General features: G+C 52.1%; 1 protein-coding gene across 1 annotated transcript in view; it reads right to left on the reverse strand.

Moving 5' to 3' along the window:
• The window catches only part of MYRF (myelin regulatory factor), a 66,234-nt gene extending 48,150 nt beyond the window's left edge, over positions 1–18,084 (reverse strand). Inside the window, exon 1 of the mRNA XM_075501906.1 lies at positions 17,790–18,084. Within this exon, the coding sequence (XP_075358021.1) occupies positions 17,790–17,835 (46 nt within the window). The 5' untranslated portion in view covers positions 17,836–18,084. The remainder of the gene's footprint in view (positions 1–17,789) is intronic.
• Between the last annotated feature and the right edge of the window lie 1,399 nt (positions 18,085–19,483).

Here is a 19,483-nt window from a genome sequence, read left to right on the forward strand (position 1 = left end):
TCTTAGGAAACTCAGAGATCCAGGAGCCACTCCGGAGACCACTTTCAGCCCAATTCTGAAGACTTGCACGCCACACACATGGGGGACTTGGGACTTGGAGCTGCGCTGCCTCTCCTGGAAACCCCCCAGCACAAAACAATCCTTAGGCAGGAAGATTAATAATCAAACAGCAACAGAATACAAACCTACAGGCAGCCAAGCATCGCCTGGAACACCACGTCCAGATCGCGCGTCTCATTCCTCCCTTCTAACTGGGAGGCAACAAGGTCTCTCCTGTCCAGTCTGGACAGCCTCCAGAGGACACTGAGTGTAAGAAAGCAGAGCAATTTATCTAGATGGGACTTCTGCCAGGGCTTGGGGAGGGCCATCACTACTTTTGTGCAACCAGCGCCGATCTTTCACAAGCAGGAGCGTCAGGTCATCAGGCTTTTCCTTCTTCTCACACAGCTGGGACGTGCAACCATACAGCACTTGCTCTCAGCGCTACATTGCAATAACATTTGCTCCCGAATTGACTCCTACGAAAATCACAAAGGGTACCAAAAGCTTCTTACGTCGTCGGGTTTCCTCTACCATCGCTGCAGTCGGTCTTCATCTACCTCCGCTGCACGTGTGGCACAAACCTCCCAAGACCCAAGGCCACTTCTCAGGACCTAAGAGCAGAGCAACTCGACCAAGAGAAGTGGACCGGTCAGGCACACAGGTACAGGGCAGTCATTTCTTTCCCCAAGGAGGAAACAAGGAGGAGATTCAATGCATCTTGCTTCAGTGGTCTAAGTCTTAGTCGGCAGCTGTGGAGTATAAACAGTGTGTTTGCAAGTACTCCCGAAGCCAGTGCACGCTGGGCTAGACAGCAGCGTTGGGGTCGTGTAAATGGTCCAGTGAGAACCCTCCTGCTCTGCCGCTTGGCTTCTGTTCAGGGTTGATTCATGAGCTGATGTGCCCTGCTTGGGAGTTCTTGTGCTCCTGAGAGAGGGATGGACCGAAGGACACAGTGGACACTATTTCTCTCTGATTTCATCCATCTTAAGACAATACCAACCATTATATCCCCGAATCATATAGACCACAGAATTTTACTCAGGGTGTCCCCCACCAAACCCAGAGTTTCTCACTGTAGAGGACACATCCTTCGGACAGATGCCATTCTGAATTAGGTTTCAGCTGATTAATTCATCTCCTGAGGAAGGGGCCACACTAATCCATTTCCACCCTTTAGTTCCTCATCTTAGTTTGCACGATGTATCTCCATACCCTTAACTACCAGACTAAAGAGTCCTCTGCTCCAAGAAAGCTACTTTTCAACAAGGTGTTTGTGGACTAGCTCAGTCACCTTCATGCTTTGCCTTTTCCTGAGCTGAGCTAAGCTTCTCTAGCCACCCACAATAAATAACAAGTAATGATGTAATTAAAATAATTATTAAAAAAAAAAAAAATCCCTAGGGATTACTGCCGGCTGGCTATTACTGAATGCTGGCTGTTTCCATATAGGCTTTCAGACTGAAACTGAGGTTTCTTTTTTTAAAAAAAAAAACACCTTTGTTGTTTGCATTTTCTGACTAACTGTGAGCTGTCTCCTGCACTGTAACATAGTTCCTGCACCAGGGATTTAGCAAACAGTTACCAGACAATACAAATCAGATACCAAACGTGCTGCTTGGATCCCATCCACCCTACAAGCTCTCTGTGTGTTCTGGGTCTCACTTCAAAGAAGCACGCTGTCTGGAGTCGTACAAACCAAGAGGGAAAGTGCCTGGCACGCTGCTCGAGGACGCTGTGTGGGGAGGGCAGCACACGGAGGAGAGGATGAGGAGGTCACCCCGGGCCCGGGGAGGTGGGAGGCACTGACTGCACACATTCCCGCAGGCAGAACAGCTCTTCAGGCTCTTGATGCGCAGAACAAGTCGCCTCCACGCATTAGACAAGTGGAGGAAAATACTGGGACTGAAATAAGGGTGAGATGTGCCCAAAGCGAGATAAACCTCATCGGCAGCGTTGCCTGAGCTGCGGGCGCAGAAGCACAAGGGACAGATGATGACGGTTAAGACCTTCTCACAAAGGACTGTGCGCAGAAGAGACGCATGAGGAAGGCCAGGGACCTGCGAACTAAATCAAGAGCCCTCTCCTGGTACCTGGCCCGGGCAGACCTCTGGGAGCCATCCCTCCTCTGGTCCCTCCCTCTCCCTCCAGCGCAGAGGACAACAGGCAGTAACTGCTGCTGCTTCCCGGCACCGCTCACCCAGCGCCTTCCACCAGAGCAGGGATCACACGCTGCTGCCGTTCTAAAGCACCTGCTGGGGAAAGCAGCGTGTAGGTCCTGAGCGAACAAGTCTGTCTTGCTGCCAGCCAGAACTGCGACAAAGAGCCGAGTTATGAGGGAAGAGTGGGAAGGCAAGGAAATTACACAAATTGTATGAGTCATTAGATCAATAGATTAAAAGACCTCTTAGAGCCTTCTGTCCAGGCCAGCATAAGGTCATTCATTCCCAGCTCGCTCCCTGCGGCTCTGCCCCATGTGTCTGGACTTTCATCACTTCCATTTGGGAGACGATGCTGCAGCCCCACACTCCTCCAAGTCTGGCTGCCCTCCTCAGAGCCCGACCTGAATGCTCCCTTTCTTATCTCCACTCACGGCCAGTGCCCCTTGTGCTAAATAGCACAAGGGTTCCACAGCTGGGCCATTCACTGTCTTCTAACCACAACTGCTCACAGGCCAACTCCTCCAGTCCTGACCACCATCAGCCTGCCATTACCTGTCTCCTGCGACTGGCCCCAGCCTGTGCGCTACAATCCCCGTGCTATTGCTTCCCATTGCCACCCCAGCATCTGTCGCAGCCGGGAGCAGGGAGGCTGTCTCTCTCCCTTTGAATATCTATGTTTGGAATTGTTTTCCCCCGATGCATCTTCTTTTGCTTTCCCCAAAAACGAGGGCCACAGCTCCAGCTGGGCTGAACCACAGCAGCTGGGCTGACTTCATGGGAGATGGAGCAGAAAGCCTGGCCTTCCTGCAAAACCCACTTTTCATCTTCTCACTCAATGCTTGCGGTACTGGCAGCATCTTTAGATCGCTAAATAGACTTGTTATTGAGGTGCCTCTGGAACAACACACTCTGAGGTCGGCTGGGCTAGGTGTTGTCAATTCAAATATCAGCCAGACAGCCCTTGCCCTCCAGCATTTACAGCCTTGAATTTCTCCAGTGCATTTCACTTAATGCCGAACGACATCCTGATTAGAAACTTCCCCCGCATGGAACTGACAGGGAGAACATGAGAGAGATCAAACACTGCGTCACTGACAGAGCTAAAATGCAGTTGTTAATATAGAGACATCAAAGAGCAGAGGGGTTACTAGCAGAGACCCCCAGGGACTGGTACCTGGGCCAAAGCCACTCAGCATTTTTTATTGCTCTTCTCCAATGGCAAAGTTTGAAGGTGGCACACATATTGGTGGGATAGCAGAGAAAGGAAAAAAAATACTCAATCTTACAGAGCGTCTTGAATCACCTGGTAAGCGACAGCAATCTGTCTGCCGCATAATAAAAGCAAAAGGCAGGACAATCACCTGAAAGTAGCACGTACAGGCTGGGAAACTGTTGGGAAAAAATGACTAAATGAAAGGCTCCAGTTTTCAGGACTAACCACAGCCACGCAAGCCCTTGACACAACATTGCAGCTCTGCCAGTGACTGCAGAGTTCTCCATGCACAAGGGGACTATCGAGCAGAAGACGGAGAAACGGTCCTGGCTTTTCTGCATGCTGCTGCTGGAATCGGTGGCCCACCTCTGTTTGTCTGGAAGAGGGCACAGAAATACCGGAGAGACTTTGGAAAAGGTCAAAATAACGCTGCTCGGGATGCACAAGAAGCTTTACAAAAGTCCCTGTCTGGTCTGTTTATTACCAGGAGGCTGAGCAGTGGTTGAATCCTCACATATATGAACTCACATTGGAGAAAGCAGCCTGCTGGGAAGGAGTTTCAGTCTTGTGAGGAGGATATGGCCATTGGAGTGCAAGATTTGACGGCGTCAGCCATGAAATAAGACGTTGGTCCTAGCAGGGAGCAACAGCTTTCCCAGAGAGGTAAAACATGCAGGGACCATCTGCTCCTCTGTGCTTGCAAAGCAGAGCCACAGCAGGCCTATGGCCCTCATGTCTGACTGCAATAAATATGCATATTAACATTACTGGTCACCATCTTTTGGAAACTATAAAAAATTACTCTCAAAGAGATGCTCTAGGAGCAATTCTACCTCTCAGATATCTTGGAGGCCTCTCCTAGTTGTAAAGCCCGCAGTGCCCTGAATCTAACACAATGCAGAGGCAGCAGACAGTGTCTCAAAAGATACAAGAAGTTCAGGGAGACAAACCTAACTTTCTCAGCACAGAAAACCACAACCATGGCCCACTCACTGTTCTACTGTCCTTCAGGTTCTCCGCATCATTGAGTTATGGACGAAGGTTTCAGAGGTAACTCAGTGATTAGAAGCTGATTTAGGATTTTCAGCCGTTCAGGAACACTTTTGACAATATTTTCCTATTTCCTTATCACCGCTGTAGTTCACCGATCCTCCCAAGAGAGTTCTTTTCGCAAAATTCATTCACAGCACGTTACCGCAGCTCCATAAATCATGATTTGTCCATGGAAGGGGAGCAGGGAGAGCACTGACTTTGTCCCGGTCCCACCAGACACCTCCCTCTAGCACAGCACGCTGGGTTCATCCCTTGCCCCAAGTCTTTCAGACTGTGAAGGGAGCTTTGCTGCAAGCCGACACACAAGTGACAAACCATTCCTTAACCTCAGAAGAGAAGTGCTAACATTTATTCTGGAGCTAATCTCCCTCCAAAGGCTATAGGACAATTCCTCACTACCCATGAACAACACTGGGAGCTACAAATGAAAGGCGATCTAAAAGGCTGGAATGGCGGTGGTGGTGACTGTGACCAATTTTGGGGGGGAAAGCTAAGCCAAGATGAATGACCAGAGTTTCAGCCACCCAAAACTCCCCCAAGACTTTGCTGTAGTTTTCTAAGCTTAATTTCCCCACTTTGCTCTAGTTGTCTAAGCTTTATTTTCCTTTCTTTTGTGACAGATTCCAAAATGTATTTGGAACAGCACGAGTGTACCCTGCAGCCAGGATCCATCCCCTGCCAGACCCTTGCTCCACTTCTTTTGGGAGGTTCATTGTGCGGATTGGGGTCTGTCGCGATAGAAAAGTCACTTTCCCCTTCTGCACATTCCTGAGTCTCTCCTAAAGGTCTGCTCACACACTCGAGGCTAGGGAAGAGCAACGCCATGTCACTAGCGAAGTATGTTAGTGCTTATGCCTTAGGTCTAGAGCTGAATTAAATGGGACTTTCAGCTTAACGCACCTCCCTCTAGGTGCTCAGTGAACTTTCTGGAGCTCTTCCACCCAGCTGCGTCTGCAAATGGGAAACGGCCTGCAACTGTCCTGCAGAGGCTGACCGTCCTGCCACCTCCCTGCGGCCCGCGGGGCTCTCCATGGGGCCGGAGCTGACCTCCTGGCCGGAGCAGGGAAGGCCCTGCCAGGACGGCACTGCTGTCCAAGGTACCGCCATCGCCCCTGCCCACGCACCGCGCCGGCACGCACCGGAAGGGAAAGCCGAGCGGTCTCTTTCCCAGAAGACCAGTCCACGCTTATTGAACAACCACGGCAGTCTCCACCAGTTATTTTTACAGTACCCGTGCCCAGAGCTCTGATCCCTGTGACATCTCTCCCCATGTGGGGTGAAAGAAATTCCTGAGATTACCGGCCTCTTGTTTCTATGTAGTCGCTTGTGCAAGGGGCTACACGGATACAAGAAAGGAAGAGATGGATCTTGCCCCAAAATTGTACAAGTCTGTTGTTACACAAAGGACTGACACAGGCAAAGCAGCAGGGAACTGCCTGGATTCATGCTGTAAAATGGTGGCGTAGCCCAGAACAGAAAAACACATCTGCAGACATGCCCCCTGTTTTGTCTGGAAGAGACCCCTGCTTATCCCTTCAGAAAAGAGCCCAGAGACCTGAAGATCTGCTGGAAGAAGCTGGCAGACCCAGCCTCTGCTCTGACAGGACAAACGCAAAACTTTCTTTTACAGAGACCTGTACGGAGACCAGCCAGCAAGTCAGACCCATGTGCTAATCGACCGGTACGCTGTGCTCTTGTTGGAAACTTCTGTTGTAGTTTTATTTGTTTCTTTGTTTTTTAACAAAAGCTCACTGCAGAAGCAAATGAATTTCTGACAATTTCTGACAACCTGCACTAAGTCTCTTTGACTTCTCCAGTCCCTCAGAGAAGTCCTCAGCCCATACAGACTCTCAGGGCTGAGCCAAGGGCACAGACTGACCAGTTTCTCCTTCCCGTAAAAGCCCCAAACCAGAGCTATGGGGTTTTTGGTTGGTTGGTTGGTGGGTTTTGTTTTGTTTTGTTTTTACAGATGAAACACAACCCACAACCACACATGATGAGAAGCCCCACAGTTGTTCTGGCAAAGCTACGGTGCTAACCTCAATCTCATAGATAAATTCTCTGCGGCAGTAAAAAAACCCACCAAACCTATTATTCCTCCACAGTTTCAGCTGGAGGTTGCATTGCTCAAAGCTTTTATACGGGTCAGGCTAGAAGATCTGATAGTTCCTTCTAACCTGAAACTCAGTTAAGCATCTTCATTTTAAGAAATGATACTGTCAAAGTAGGGAAAATCAGAAGGTAATTTTATTGAAAGCCTTACTGCCGCTACCTGGGCCTTATGAAATTAGCAAGCAAGAAAAGAGGAGCAGACAGGGATAAGAACAGAGAGGAGAGGTCGCTTTATCCCAGGTGGTCCTTAGCTGCCTCTGTAAGCGGTGAAGCTCATCTCTCCACCCTTCCACACTTCACCTGGACCATAAAGACCTCAGGGCAAGGCCTGTCTCCCACTGCCAGTCCAAAGAGGTTCAGAGCTCACCCCTGCTGCAATGCAACCAGCAATGAGGACAAACACCTTAACGATATGAGACTTCCCAACCGCTCAGGGACAGCAAGCCGCTGGATTTATTGAGTGCTATAAAGTCTGCAAAACAGCAAAAAAAATATTTAACACGTCTCTCTTGCATTGACAACAGCCCTAAACCAACGAACACCACCCTGACCCGTGTAAACAACAGGCTGATCAAAGCAGAAACAACTTCTACAAAACTTGGGGTTTCGTTCTGCAAAAACAGAGGCCTCCACAAGTCTCCTTCAGGCAGTGACTATCCCCAGGGAGCAACCTGCGCTCCTAAAACTCACGTCCCCTTGTCACTTGCTAACACTGATTGTTCACTGGCTGAGCAACCCGCATCTTGAAACTCAAAAAAAGGGCACACCAGACCAACTTTCTCCTTCTCATTCCTACTATCTAGTTCTCTGGTGGTAAATATTTGTGGTGTCTGGTATCAGCTTCACTACACATCACAGCTCACTGTCTCTGGTACCGTTCTCATCTCTTTCAAAGCCAAACTTGGCCCAATGTCAGGATCACCTACGACTTTGTGTCTTGACTAAATTAAGAAAGCTGTGCTGAAAATTCGTGGTAAAAATTCTGTAAAAATCCCTCTCAGTGATCATCCATGATCTATTGCATCCACGGATGCCTCCTGGGTGTACCAGAGCCATAGTACCTGTGTCTAAAAGCAGAGGAGTAGGAAAGGCCCCTACCCTGATGTTCCACAAGACCACTTTTGACCAGTTCCTCTTCCCAAGCCCCTGCACCCCAGCACTACCTCCAGCACCCAAACTTCTCATTCTGAGCTGAAGCCTGTCCCCAGTCTGCAGGTCCCCACATTGCTGTTTCTTGTGTCCCTTCAGCCCCTCAACACCAATGAGGTTAGTTTTGAAACATCATTTATCACCCCTCTCTCTTCACCACACGTTCCACTGTGCTGCATGTGAAAACTCATCACCATCCACCTCTCCGTTCCAACACCCCTTTCCACAGACTGAATTAAAATAGACAGGAGGGAGGGGAGATGGACAGAAGTCCTCCTGCTCCCCCTACCCAGAATTTCTCATTGACCTCAGATTTTGATTTGGATGGGACCTCATCAGGGAAAAGAGCATTTCTGTTCTTATACTGAGCGGAGCATTGATTATACTATCAGCAAGCAGCCCACTGTGAAATGGCTTGATGGCCCTTATAATGCACAGTTTTTAAGTTTTTGCTTTACTTAAGCAGGTGTTTCATTTCCAATAACGTCAAAGCGCACTTTTTAGTGCTTTATTGAATCGATGTCCATAACCATTGCTTGTCATAACAGAAGAGATAAGCCAAGATCAAGCAGGCTGATAAGTTGTTTGGTTTCCTGTTTATCTAGATTTTTAGCAGCCAGCTGTAATCAGCTCACGGGATTAAAAGTCAAAATGATAGTTGTTGATTAATAAGTATTGTCAGACACAAACTAAGTGAATCTTCGTATTCCAAATTAAGTTGAACGTACTCTTTATATTAAGTCCACTTCTCAAGGCTGCAAAGCAAGAGCTGCTTGGCATGCTCTATGGTCCTTGCCATCAAAGCAGACAGAGCTTGCAGGAATTGGGCCTCCAACTCTTTTGGAAACCCTACCTGTGTCTTCCACAAATCCTGTCCCGTGCCCACTGTCACGCCCTCTGCATTGTCTCCTCCCCACCAATTACTATCTTCTTCTCCTTGGGTAAGAAAACCAGATCAATTTGGCACTCTGAGTCTCCCAAGACGATACACTGCTGCAATGTTGGGGTGGTGACAAAAGAGTGTACAGAAAAAAATAATCAGTCCCAGCAAAAATTGCTTTAATTACTGTTTTTAAAAAAATCAGAGATCTCATCAAAGCTAGACCATGGCTGCTGGCATTGCACGTGCCTATCAGCTCCTTATTCACTTCTGGTCCCATCCCACGCTGCTTCAGCTAGCCTGTTCAGTCTCTGTTCACACTACACACTGGTCTGCAATCACAGCCCCACTTTTTTTGCTCTTCCTAGTGATGCAGTTTGCAAACACTTAGGGCATAATTCAGTACATCTCCTTCAATACACTGCAAACAAATGATGAGAGCAGCTGAAGAAAAGAAGACTGGATAGAGCAAAAAGGATGAGGGATGGGGAAGGGGAAGAGTGGGGTAAAAAAGAAAATGTAGGATAAGCCAGAGAGGCTAAGAAAACTTTAACCACTGATGCCAGCTTTCCTATGACCAAGCCGGTCTGTCACAGCAACTGGGATGTGAAAGAGATGCTGTGCTGCACCCGAGGAAATGACTCCTACACCTCTGCCTGCAGCCCTGCACACTGGCCCTAGCCCTGGACTTGCCACAGGATTACGATCACAGCCGCGTGGCACTCCCAGGACTGCTCCCCCTGGTTCACCCTAGCCTCTGCCCTCAAATCCTGGATCCGAGCACACCAAGGCTATTTAAAGCTCCAGCCTTGGCCTTTCCAACCAGCCCTCCTCCCCACCACCCCAAAAGCCAGCAAAATCCGCAAGCGTTCGCTCTCATTCTACAACAAATCCGGCATCTCCATTTTGCAGCCAGGGCTGGCCACTCTCCCCAGCCCCGCAGCCCCGCTCCCAGATCTCCCTTTCGCCGTTTTGAGTAACTGCATCAAAACAGACAAAGTTCAGCGAGATAAGTGGTGGACCCTGAGTATCACGTTACACTTTCCCTTGGGAAGGAAGCCTTTCATTCAAACATGCCTTGAATGCGTTGCAGGGTGTGCTGGAAGACAGCACAGGGTCTCGGGCTGACCAGACCGTCCACCTCCACCACCTCAGACAGAAGACATCCTCTGTCCCTGCTGTGCGGGGCAAACGGTGCCAATGGGAGAAGGAAGGTCTGGAAGATAAGCAAGGGTATGCCAAAGCATGCCAGTCAGTAGGAACAAGAGGGTGTATCCATGAAACCATAAGTGGGAGCCACCGGCTAGCCAAGCGTGGTGTCCAATGCAATCCACCCTCTGCTTCTAAGAACATCCCTCTTCCCTGCATGGCAGTGGTATCCTCCCTTGGACTCTGCACCTCCCCTGCTGATCTGACACAGTCTCATCCCTCTCTGTCCATCCCTAGTTCTGGTATCTGCTTGGAAGCTGCCAAGGAGGCCATGGTGTGGCTTCTCTCTCCTAAAGGATGCTGCCCCATGAGCTGGCGCATGGAGGGGCATCCGGCAAGCACCAGCTCGGACCCAAAAGCCTACAAGCCTGTTCCTGTTTGTGTCTCCAGTCACAGCTGCTCCCCTGTCCTCTGGCAACGCACATGCTAGTTAATCATTGCTCAGACACATTTAGCTTGCTGGGGTTCTTATCAGAGAGTGCAAAGTCCAGTCCAATCAGCAACACTACTGGAAAGAGACAAGGGGGTTACCCAGCAAGCTCTGCGAAGCTCTGCCGGAGCAACGCCATCCGCAGGCAGGGAAATCCCCAGGCAGAGATACACTGGAGGGGTGCCAAGCCACGGTCTAGGACCCTGTCTGGGCAGCCCAGAGGAAGGGCGGACACCTGCAGCACTGCTGCAGGCTGGGGGTTTGTTGGCCACAGCCCGGCACCCTCCTAGCACAGCTCCCAGCTCCAGATCGCTCGGGTCTCGTCCCAGCGGGAGGAATCCACAAGGCCCCTAACCAGAAGAGGGCAAGTACAGCAGGGCCCCATCTCTCTCCCTTCCTTGAAAGGCCTCTTCTGGTTCTATTTCTCACTAAGTGACCATGGGCAGAGAATGACAGCAGGGCAGAAAACGGGGTGAAAGCAGAAAGCAAAAAGAAGACCACCGGACTATGAGAGAAGGCAGAAAGCCCATGGGGTAAGCAACTTCCCCACGCATCACGCAGGTGGGGTTGCGCTTCTCCAGGCAATGCCCAGCTCTCTCCAGGCTAACCATGCCCAGGAGCCATTTTATTCCACGTTTATCGCAGCCAGTGACATGGCAGCTGGGATGACTCTGGCCCCAAGAAGGCCAGCCCTAGCAATGCTTTGCTCTAGCAGAAAAGGGTGAGGGAGAGGAGGGAAACCCTGCCAGTAAGGCTCCTTCTTGACCAGCATCTCTTTCCTATATCCCATATCCTTGCGCGCAGCAGCCCTTGCGCCACCCCAGCCCAGGCACACAGAGCAACATGGGTCAGCCAGAAGTCTGAGTCACCAACATGCCCATTTCCATCAGCCTGGTCATACCTCCAGCACGACTCCCTTCTAATTTGCCCCGATGACCACCTCTTCCTGCTACCTCCTCCCAAACCCCCTCCTGGTCCATGTCCGGGTATCGCTCCCAAGACACCAACCTGTGGAAGATACATTAACCAGAACACGGGCAAAGTACCTCTCTCCGTCCTCGACGGAGCCTCTGCAGGCGTGTGCTCATGTCGCTCTTTCTGAATCACAACCCACGCCTTATCAGACATCTTAAGGGATCCACCCTCCTACAAACAGCTCTCTGGCCTTACTCCATCTCAGTGTCTCCCGTCCTTTTCCCATCCAGGAAAAAGGAGTTTTGGGGAAACTGGGGAGACAGGGCAGACCCCAGAGAAGTACCAGCACAGTCACAAGACCACGCTGGAAGCAGCAGACTCTTCTGCACTAGCCTTGCCCTGAGGAGCGGACGAGGACAAGTGCTTTGGCTGAAGACTCTGGGAACCTCCTGCTGCTGGTCCTGCTGGGATGGAGGTGGCAGCTTCCCCTGTGCCCAGGAATGCCCCCTGGGCCTCAGCCAAGCGCTGCAGATTGCTGGTGATGAGCTCAAGGGAACATTTTTTCTCTCTTAGGCCCTAGGATGGAGTTGGGTTCACCAGCAGCCTCACATTACCTGCTCTTGTTGAGGGCACATGCCGACCAGAGGCAGACACCAAGTTGGGCGGGCAGGTGAAGCTTGAAATAGAGGGCAGAGAGAGGAGGACCAGGAGACAATCACATTGGAAAGAGAGATGGAGAGGCAGAGGGGAAAGCAAGCTGAGCCATGGAAGGGTTGGGGGATCTGTGCTGTTACCTGCTCGGATCCAGCGCATCCTGAGCATGGTGAGAGCAGACGTCAAGCTCCTGCTGCGTCCCTGCTCTCCCCCTCTGTCATTATGCTGCCTAGCTCAGCTTGTCTAGGTCCCAGGGCTGGTGCCTGCTGGTTTTTCTATTCCCTCAGAAGAGTGGGAGGGCCAGGGAGGAGGCTGGGAGGCTGCTGCTACACGCTGGGATTTGGGTCTGCGAGGGGATTACCAGGAGGGATGGTCATGTGTTTGTGCTGTACCAGGTTCCCCAGGACCATTCTGTCACGGGCTAACTCCGTCCAGCAAAGCACTCCACACAAAGCCTCTTACTTTCCCCACTGCGCCAGCCAGGCCCTGGAGAGACTGTCACACTGCAAAGCCACCGCTTCCCCAGCCCCGCTCCTCCCGAAAGTCAGGTCTAGGCACAAACCATCCGCAGCGACGTGCAGCAAAGATCACGTTGTGCTTTTCACATGGAGCCCGTGATTCTCCCAGCCTTTCCCCGGTACTTCCCCTCTGCCCTTACTCTTGCCACATCAAACAGCTCCAGGCAAGCGGTGCAGGAAATCCTCTCTCCAGCACAGCATCAGAGCTCAAAGATGCATTTGGGGATGCAGACACTAAGGGCCAGAGCGGACAGGCAGAGAGTGAACAGCGAGCGTGAAGCCCAGCTCCCAAAAAAGCCATTCTTTCATACAACTCAAAGGAACTAGACGCTCTGATCTGCTGTAGTTGCATTGCTATGTCAAGCCCAGGTGCCTGAAAACGTACATGGGGCCAGTTGTCCTGGTTTGTGTGTGTGGCTTCTGCCTGCCAGCCAGCACCACGATAGACACCACAGCCTCTGCTCTAGAGGCCCTGGGGCTAGTGTTCTCCTGCCCTTTCTGCTCCCGGTGTTTTCAGCCTCAAGAAACCACCGGTCTCCCCTCTGCATCCCTAAGCAGCCAGGAAAGACTCCAAAGCAGTCCCCTGTTTCTCTGTGACTCATTTTCGCAATCCTCCAACCTCCTGCCTGGCAGAAACTGAAACTGTCCCCGTAGTTCAGCGAAACCCCAGCGAGCTGTAGCTCACAGGTGGGGTCACCAGCACTGCCAGCAGCCAGAGCCCTTCCAGCTCAGGGACGCTTCACCCCTCCATGAGGTGCTCCCCAGCTCTGAAGAGAAACCAGTATTCCTCTTCCCTTAAGCTCATGGCTGCACTGTTTTACATCAGTGAAAGTTTTACCAGTGAAGTCCTTCTCCGCTCGTTCCCATCTACCACCAAATCCTCCTGCAGACACACAGCACACAGAGACCCAACCCTTACAACACAGCATGGTGGACAAGATGCAAACCCGGGCGTCCTGGGTTCAGCTCTCTGCCTCAGCCCCATCATTTTATATTTCTTCATCCAAGGGAAATGGGGCAATGGCCCAGACCTCTTCCTGCAGGGCTGCATGGGGGCATTTCCTATTCACATACATAAAGTGCTCCACGATACACAATAAAAATCACCAAGAAAGTAACCAATACCATTAACACACGTATACACGCACTCCTATGGGCAAAACCATTCACTAATACAAACACACTTGCTGCCTTGCTGATAAAATGCCTAGTGCTTGCTCGCTCACTCCCAGCTCGGAGGCTCCTGCGACCCTCCAGCAGCACGCACAATACCGGCAGCCCCGTACGTGCATGCACAGACACACGGCCGCTCGACAAACACACACTTCCGAGTGCTCCAGCCACTTGTGCTCAGTGAAAAATTGCAAAGGGCTGCTTCATTTCACAGGACTCGCATGCCCTCACTGCAATCTGGCCCTTTCTGTTTAACCAACTGCTGTCTTTCCCAACTACAGTTCAACCCAAAATCCTCCAAAGTTTCAGTGTTCGTTATTCTTTCTCCATTTCTTGCCCTATCCCCACTCAGCCATCTGCCAAACCGCCCACTCCCCTGCCTCCCAAGCCCTGCTCTGCACATCTTTCCGATATACATTCTTTAACAACCTCTTATCTCATAAATTAGCCGAGAGAGAGAGGGATCCCGAATAGCTGAGCTCTGTCGTAACTGTTTCCCTTACGCGAGTGGTAGGCAGGGAGGAAGGTAAGGTTTCTAGCAGGATGCCAGCCAAGGGTCAGACGCTTTCAACTCCCTACTTTTCCTTTGATACAAAATACAAATGCTCTGGGTAAACACTCCCAATACTATGGAAAGACCAAACCGAGCTCCTTTACCTCCGCTGCCAGAAGCCCCAGCATCCCACGCTCTCTGCCTCCGAGCTTTCCCAGCTGCCTGCCCAAGGTCTTCTCGGCAGGATGGTCCTGCGCACCACCAAACACATTTTCCAGCTGTGTTAGCACAAAGCAGGACAGCGATGATCTTCCTAACACAGGACAGGCGCACCTGGAGGACACCCAGAGGCCATACTGCCAGCCAGAATCACCCTCGCAGCATCTTCATCCCAGGAGGGTGTGAAGTTATGCCCAATCCGTCTCTTCTCTCAGAGACTGCGTACGCTTTTCCCTAGCCCCTTCCCAAACATCAGAGCAAAGCCCTAGACTTTTCACATCACTCTTCTGCTTCTCCATCCTCGCGTGTCTCAGATCTCACACTCTCAAAGAGCAGACAACTACATTCCAGGGAAATAAGGATATCCTGCCCAAGCAAATACCGAGAGCCCTCTTTATGAAAATAAAGGTCCATCTCTCGCAGCTGAGAAAACCAGAGGCAGGCAACTGGACCTGAGATCTCGGGAGCACTCGCTCCCCAAAACAAGCCTTGCTCTGCGATGGGACCTGCCGCACTGTTGTTGGAGCTAGCCAAATGCCAGGATTTGGAATCAGCACAGACACCGATTCTCTTCCACACCTCAGCCAGCACAGCCCCCGCTCCCCAAAAGTCTGCAAGAAGAGACCAGTTAATCCTCGTCTGACACTTTGAAATACCGAGTGCTATACAAGCACTAAAGGATTACTCTTAAATATGGTGGGATTGCTCGCAGCAGGCTCAGATCCTGTGCAAATCAGAGTCAAGCAAAGGAAAGGGAATTCCCAAATTATTTCAGGGTTTTCAGTGTACAGGAAGAAATTCCTCTAGCATAAAATCTCCACTTGGCGAGACGATGATCTGTGAGAAGAAAAAATATTTCACTCTAAGAGAAAAATATGGTTTGAAGACGTGTTCCCCCCAGGAAGGGAATCAGCGGACACTTTCTAAAGAAGTGATGGGGTAGTGAGGAATCAGTTCTACTAATGAATTTTTTCCTGTAAATTAATAAACTCTAACAGATCTATTGTTCACCACTGTATTACACATCCAGAAACCATTAATTCTTCAGGACAGCGAGATTCCAGGGCAAATCCGACTCCACGCTGCAAAGCTCGCAATTTAAGGCACTGACCTTCACTTCCAAATAACAGAGGATCAGTCTGGCCTCATACTCCTTCAGAGCACCACGATTAAAGCGTGCACAAAAGGAAAGAACTTTGTTTCTTCACTCGCTGCATAAACTACACTGAGCAGCAATCCTTTGTTGTAAAACTTTCTCCTCTTCCCCTCTCACCCTCGAACACTGTGTTGTAACAGATGCTCTTTAGTAACACCGCCAAAGGGATCTAGCTGCCCAAACGAAATAAACAGCCATGCTGGGCTCCACAAAAAAATTAAGCTCAGAGAAGTTCTAAAAAGCAAGTTATACAAGTATACAAACAGCAGAGGCTAAGAAATATTCTTCAGCCCCAGTTTCCCTCAGTCTTGGCTTTTACAGGGATGAGATGGTTTTAATTCAAAAGAGAGAAAGGGAGAGAAAGAAAGAAAGAAGGAAGGAGAAAGAGACAAAAAAGAAAAAGACAAATAAAAATATAAAGAAGGAAAGAGAAGCAGGAAAAAGAGAGAAAGAATCCCAGAACGGTTGAGGTTGGCAGGGACCTCTTGAGGTCATCTTGTCCAACTCCCTGCTCAAGCAGGATCAGCCACAGCACCCAGAAAGAACGAACCAGACAGACAGACAAAGAAAGAAACCTTCCACCCTATAAAAAGATGCTCTGGGAGAGAGAGAGAAATTCCACTTCTACAAATAAAGAAGAGACAGAGGGTTGAAGTCTAATGCCTGTGAGTAACTCTGGGGTGCTGAGCGAGGGCTGCGCAGGACGCCAGGGAGGTGCTCGGTGCCCAGAGGACAGGAGGTGGGTGGGCAGGATTTAGGAGATCGGTCCAAGTGAAACCCTAAGAACAAAACAAGCCCCCTGAAGGCTGAAGAGAACACAGGCTGGGAGCACACGATAAGAGCCCGTGTGGCGAGGCTTCCCATCCTCGCTAATCCTGTCGCTCCCGGGAATCCAGAATCACGGCTGGAACAAACAGGGGATGCTTTTTTCCTTTGAAGAAGAAAAGATGCGTTACTGAGGCATCACACAGATGCCAGAAGAGAGGAAAGTGAGAAGTAAGCAGCTTGAGCCTCTGTTCACTCCCGAGAGCATCTTCTGTTTGTGGTGCATCTTCGCTTTCCTCCTCAGGTTAAGTCCTTCCACCAGCCAAAGAAACAGAAGGGACACAGTCCTCCCACCCCAACCGCCCCAGGCGACGCTGAGCGAGCACCTCAGCGGAGCAGGCAGCACGCTGCCCGATCCCACCGCAGGCGAAGCACAGCACGAGGTCTCCGGAGCGGATCCAAGCTCCAGATCTGACACAGCCAGTTCTCCATGGACTGGGGTCCGCCCCAGCAGACCCCAGCTCTGCCACCAGCGACAGGACCCGTTGACGCAATGGAGCCTCGCTAGGATGAGCGCGTTGTTCCCCCATGACCAGTGATTCTGCGCGCCGGGGCCTCGCACCAAGGTGCACAGTCCGCGCAAGCAAAACCTCCGCCTGGCAAACGGCCCACCAGAGAACAAGGGGCACGCGGTGTGGGGCGCAGCACCAGAAAGAGGGAAACAAAGACAACAAGTGAGAAAGAAACAGCGATACAGTCAACGAGGAAGAGTGAAGCGTGCCAACAAAGCCAGAGCGGGGAGAAGAAACACTGAGCCAAGGGAGGAAAAACAAAGGGCATCAGGGTCCCAACACCTCCCCGGCCACACAATTCAGCCCGACCAAATCCTCAGCTGCCACGAGCAACTGTGTTTCACCCCTGCTTGATAGAGGCCAAATTCTCTTTACAACCACTTTTCCGCCATTGGTTTCAGTAAAAGCTGCCTTTCGTTTGTACCGATGGGAAGGAGACTCTGATCTGCAAACACGTGGTGCCCAAAGGGGTCCGGGCTCTGGCTGGGTGGCACTGGCCTACAGACGCTGATTGAGAGATGGTGCGAGGTCCGCTGCTGGACATCGCTGCTGTAGGACCAGTGATCTTCTAGACCAAAGAGGAGTGATTTCCCCAGCGAAGCACACCGTGGTGAGCCCGCTTCCAAGGCACTGCACCCAGTGGCCGTGGCTCAGGGGACAGGTAGAAAGGCTGCCAGTCCTGAGGCGAGCAGGGAGGGTGGCCAGGAATTTGGCCCCGTGGTGACGTCTACGATCCATGTGCCAGAGTTACCGTCAGGAGCCCGCGCCTGCTCCGAGGACTGGCGAGGGCCATACCGAGGGCCTCGCTGGGGTGCCGGCAGGCATCTAACGTACGACACGACGCACTCCCCAGCCCTCGGCGTGCCAGGACCTCCAGCTCGGGACCCGCGACGTGACCGCGGTGCGCCGGAGGATGCACGCCTACACCTGGATTCCGCCTAGCCACGGGGACCCGGTGCCGCTCGGGCGCTGGACAAGGCGGTTGCCGTGCCCTGCCTTCGGCTGGGGTCAGGGGCCACCCCGAGCCCGGCGGGGCCGCGGTGGGAGAGGGCTGGGGCTCGGCGGGGCGGCCCTTACCTTCAAAAAACCGCTGCAGAGCCTCCGTCTCGTCCACCACCTCCATAGCTGTGCCATGCACCAGGCGGCCGGGCTAGTCTCCGCGCCTGCAGGGGGGCATCCCCCCGGGCCGCGCCGGGGGGGGCCGCTCCGCGCTCCGCTCCGCTCCGCAGCTGAGCCCCGCCGCCTCCCTCAGCGCCCCGCGCCGCCGCGCCGGCGGGGTCCCGGAGCCGGTACCGGTACCGGCACCGAGCGCGGCCGCCCGCTGCCCATCGGCCTCCGCCGCGCACCGCCGAGCGCTGCCCCCAAACTTGGGCTGCCGCGGCGCGCTCCTCCCTCCCTCCCTCCCTCCCCGCCCTCCGGTGCCCCGGCCCCGCTCCTGCTCCTCCTCCTCCTCCTCCTCCCGCCGCCCCTCTGCCGGCCACGCCGGGCAGCGCGCGCCCCCGCCGGCAGGGAGAGCCCGCCCCGGTACCCGGGGCTCCCCCGAGAGCCGGCACCTCCCTCCCTGCCCGGCAGAGAGCCGGGTTCCCCCCCTTAAATGGCTTTTTCCAACAGCACGAAGGCCCAGCAGAACCCCCTCGGGCTGACCAAATCCAGCCACAAATCACACCAAAAAAATCTTTCCGGCACGGGGGGCCGGGGGAAGGGGAAGGGACAGTTGTGTTTTCTTCCCCAGATGTGCCCACAATCAATAATAATGCCTAAAAAAAAAAAAATAATAAATAACAGTACAGTATCTAAATGAAGTTACAGTTATCTGACCACAGTTAACCAAACGCAGAGCCCCTGCCAGCCAAAGACTGTGGGACCATTCTCTTCTGGGCAGATAAAGCGCACAATGAGGTTTTGTCCATCCCCACAAACCAATTCAGAAGGGCAGATTCTCTTATATATATAAATATATTTTTCTCGCTCACACAGCTGTGCAGTGACCAATTCTTCTCTGGGGAGGGGAGCGGGGAGGGGAGGGGGGCCGAGGTTTGGGGATAGTAATAGGTCTATTATTTCGGGGATGGAGAGAAAGAGCTCAACAGCCCTTTTTTCTTCTCTCTCTCCCTCTCTCTTTCCATTAAGACAATTGTTATTCTCTGTTACCCCACGCCCCTTGTTCCTGCGCACGCACTCACCTCCCCCATCTTCAGGCACAAGCTGCATGGGAAGGAAGCAAAAATTTATTTTTGCCATGGAGCCTAAGTGCTAGCCCAGGCCTAAATCCGGTCGCTGCCAGGTTAGATGTTAGGCTGTATTAGATTAGACCCCAGAACTAAACGCTCCTGCTAAGGATCCAAGCCCCGACCCTCCGTCCCTCGTCCTCCCAGCAGCACGTTATCTCTGCTCAGCAAGAGCCTCCTGCATGAAGATGTCAGGAGGAGACCTCCCAGGGAGCACACAGCCCTGGACACCCCGGTTTCACTTGAGAACACAGCAGAAGACGTTCACAGGGACATACGGGACCCGAACACCTAGCTCAGCACTGCCGGCCCACAGTGAGGGAGGAAAGCCTCCCCCTTTGAGTCTCTGCTCGCTCCTGGCCAGGTCTCACTTGCAGAACCTCCCCTGTGCTCCCTGATGCTTCACTGCAACGTTGCCCATCCGCAAATCTTATTCTTGTGCCGTCAGGCCTACGGTACATCACCTACACATCTCTCAGAGACAGCTAATAAATTACAGGAGTGGCAGGAGGGAGCTGGAGCTTCAGCTGCTCAGGCACAATA

Source organism: Mycteria americana, chromosome 5, assembly GCF_035582795.1.
Source record: "Mycteria americana isolate JAX WOST 10 ecotype Jacksonville Zoo and Gardens chromosome 5, USCA_MyAme_1.0, whole genome shotgun sequence".
NCBI lineage: Eukaryota > Metazoa > Chordata > Aves > Ciconiiformes > Ciconiidae > Mycteria > Mycteria americana.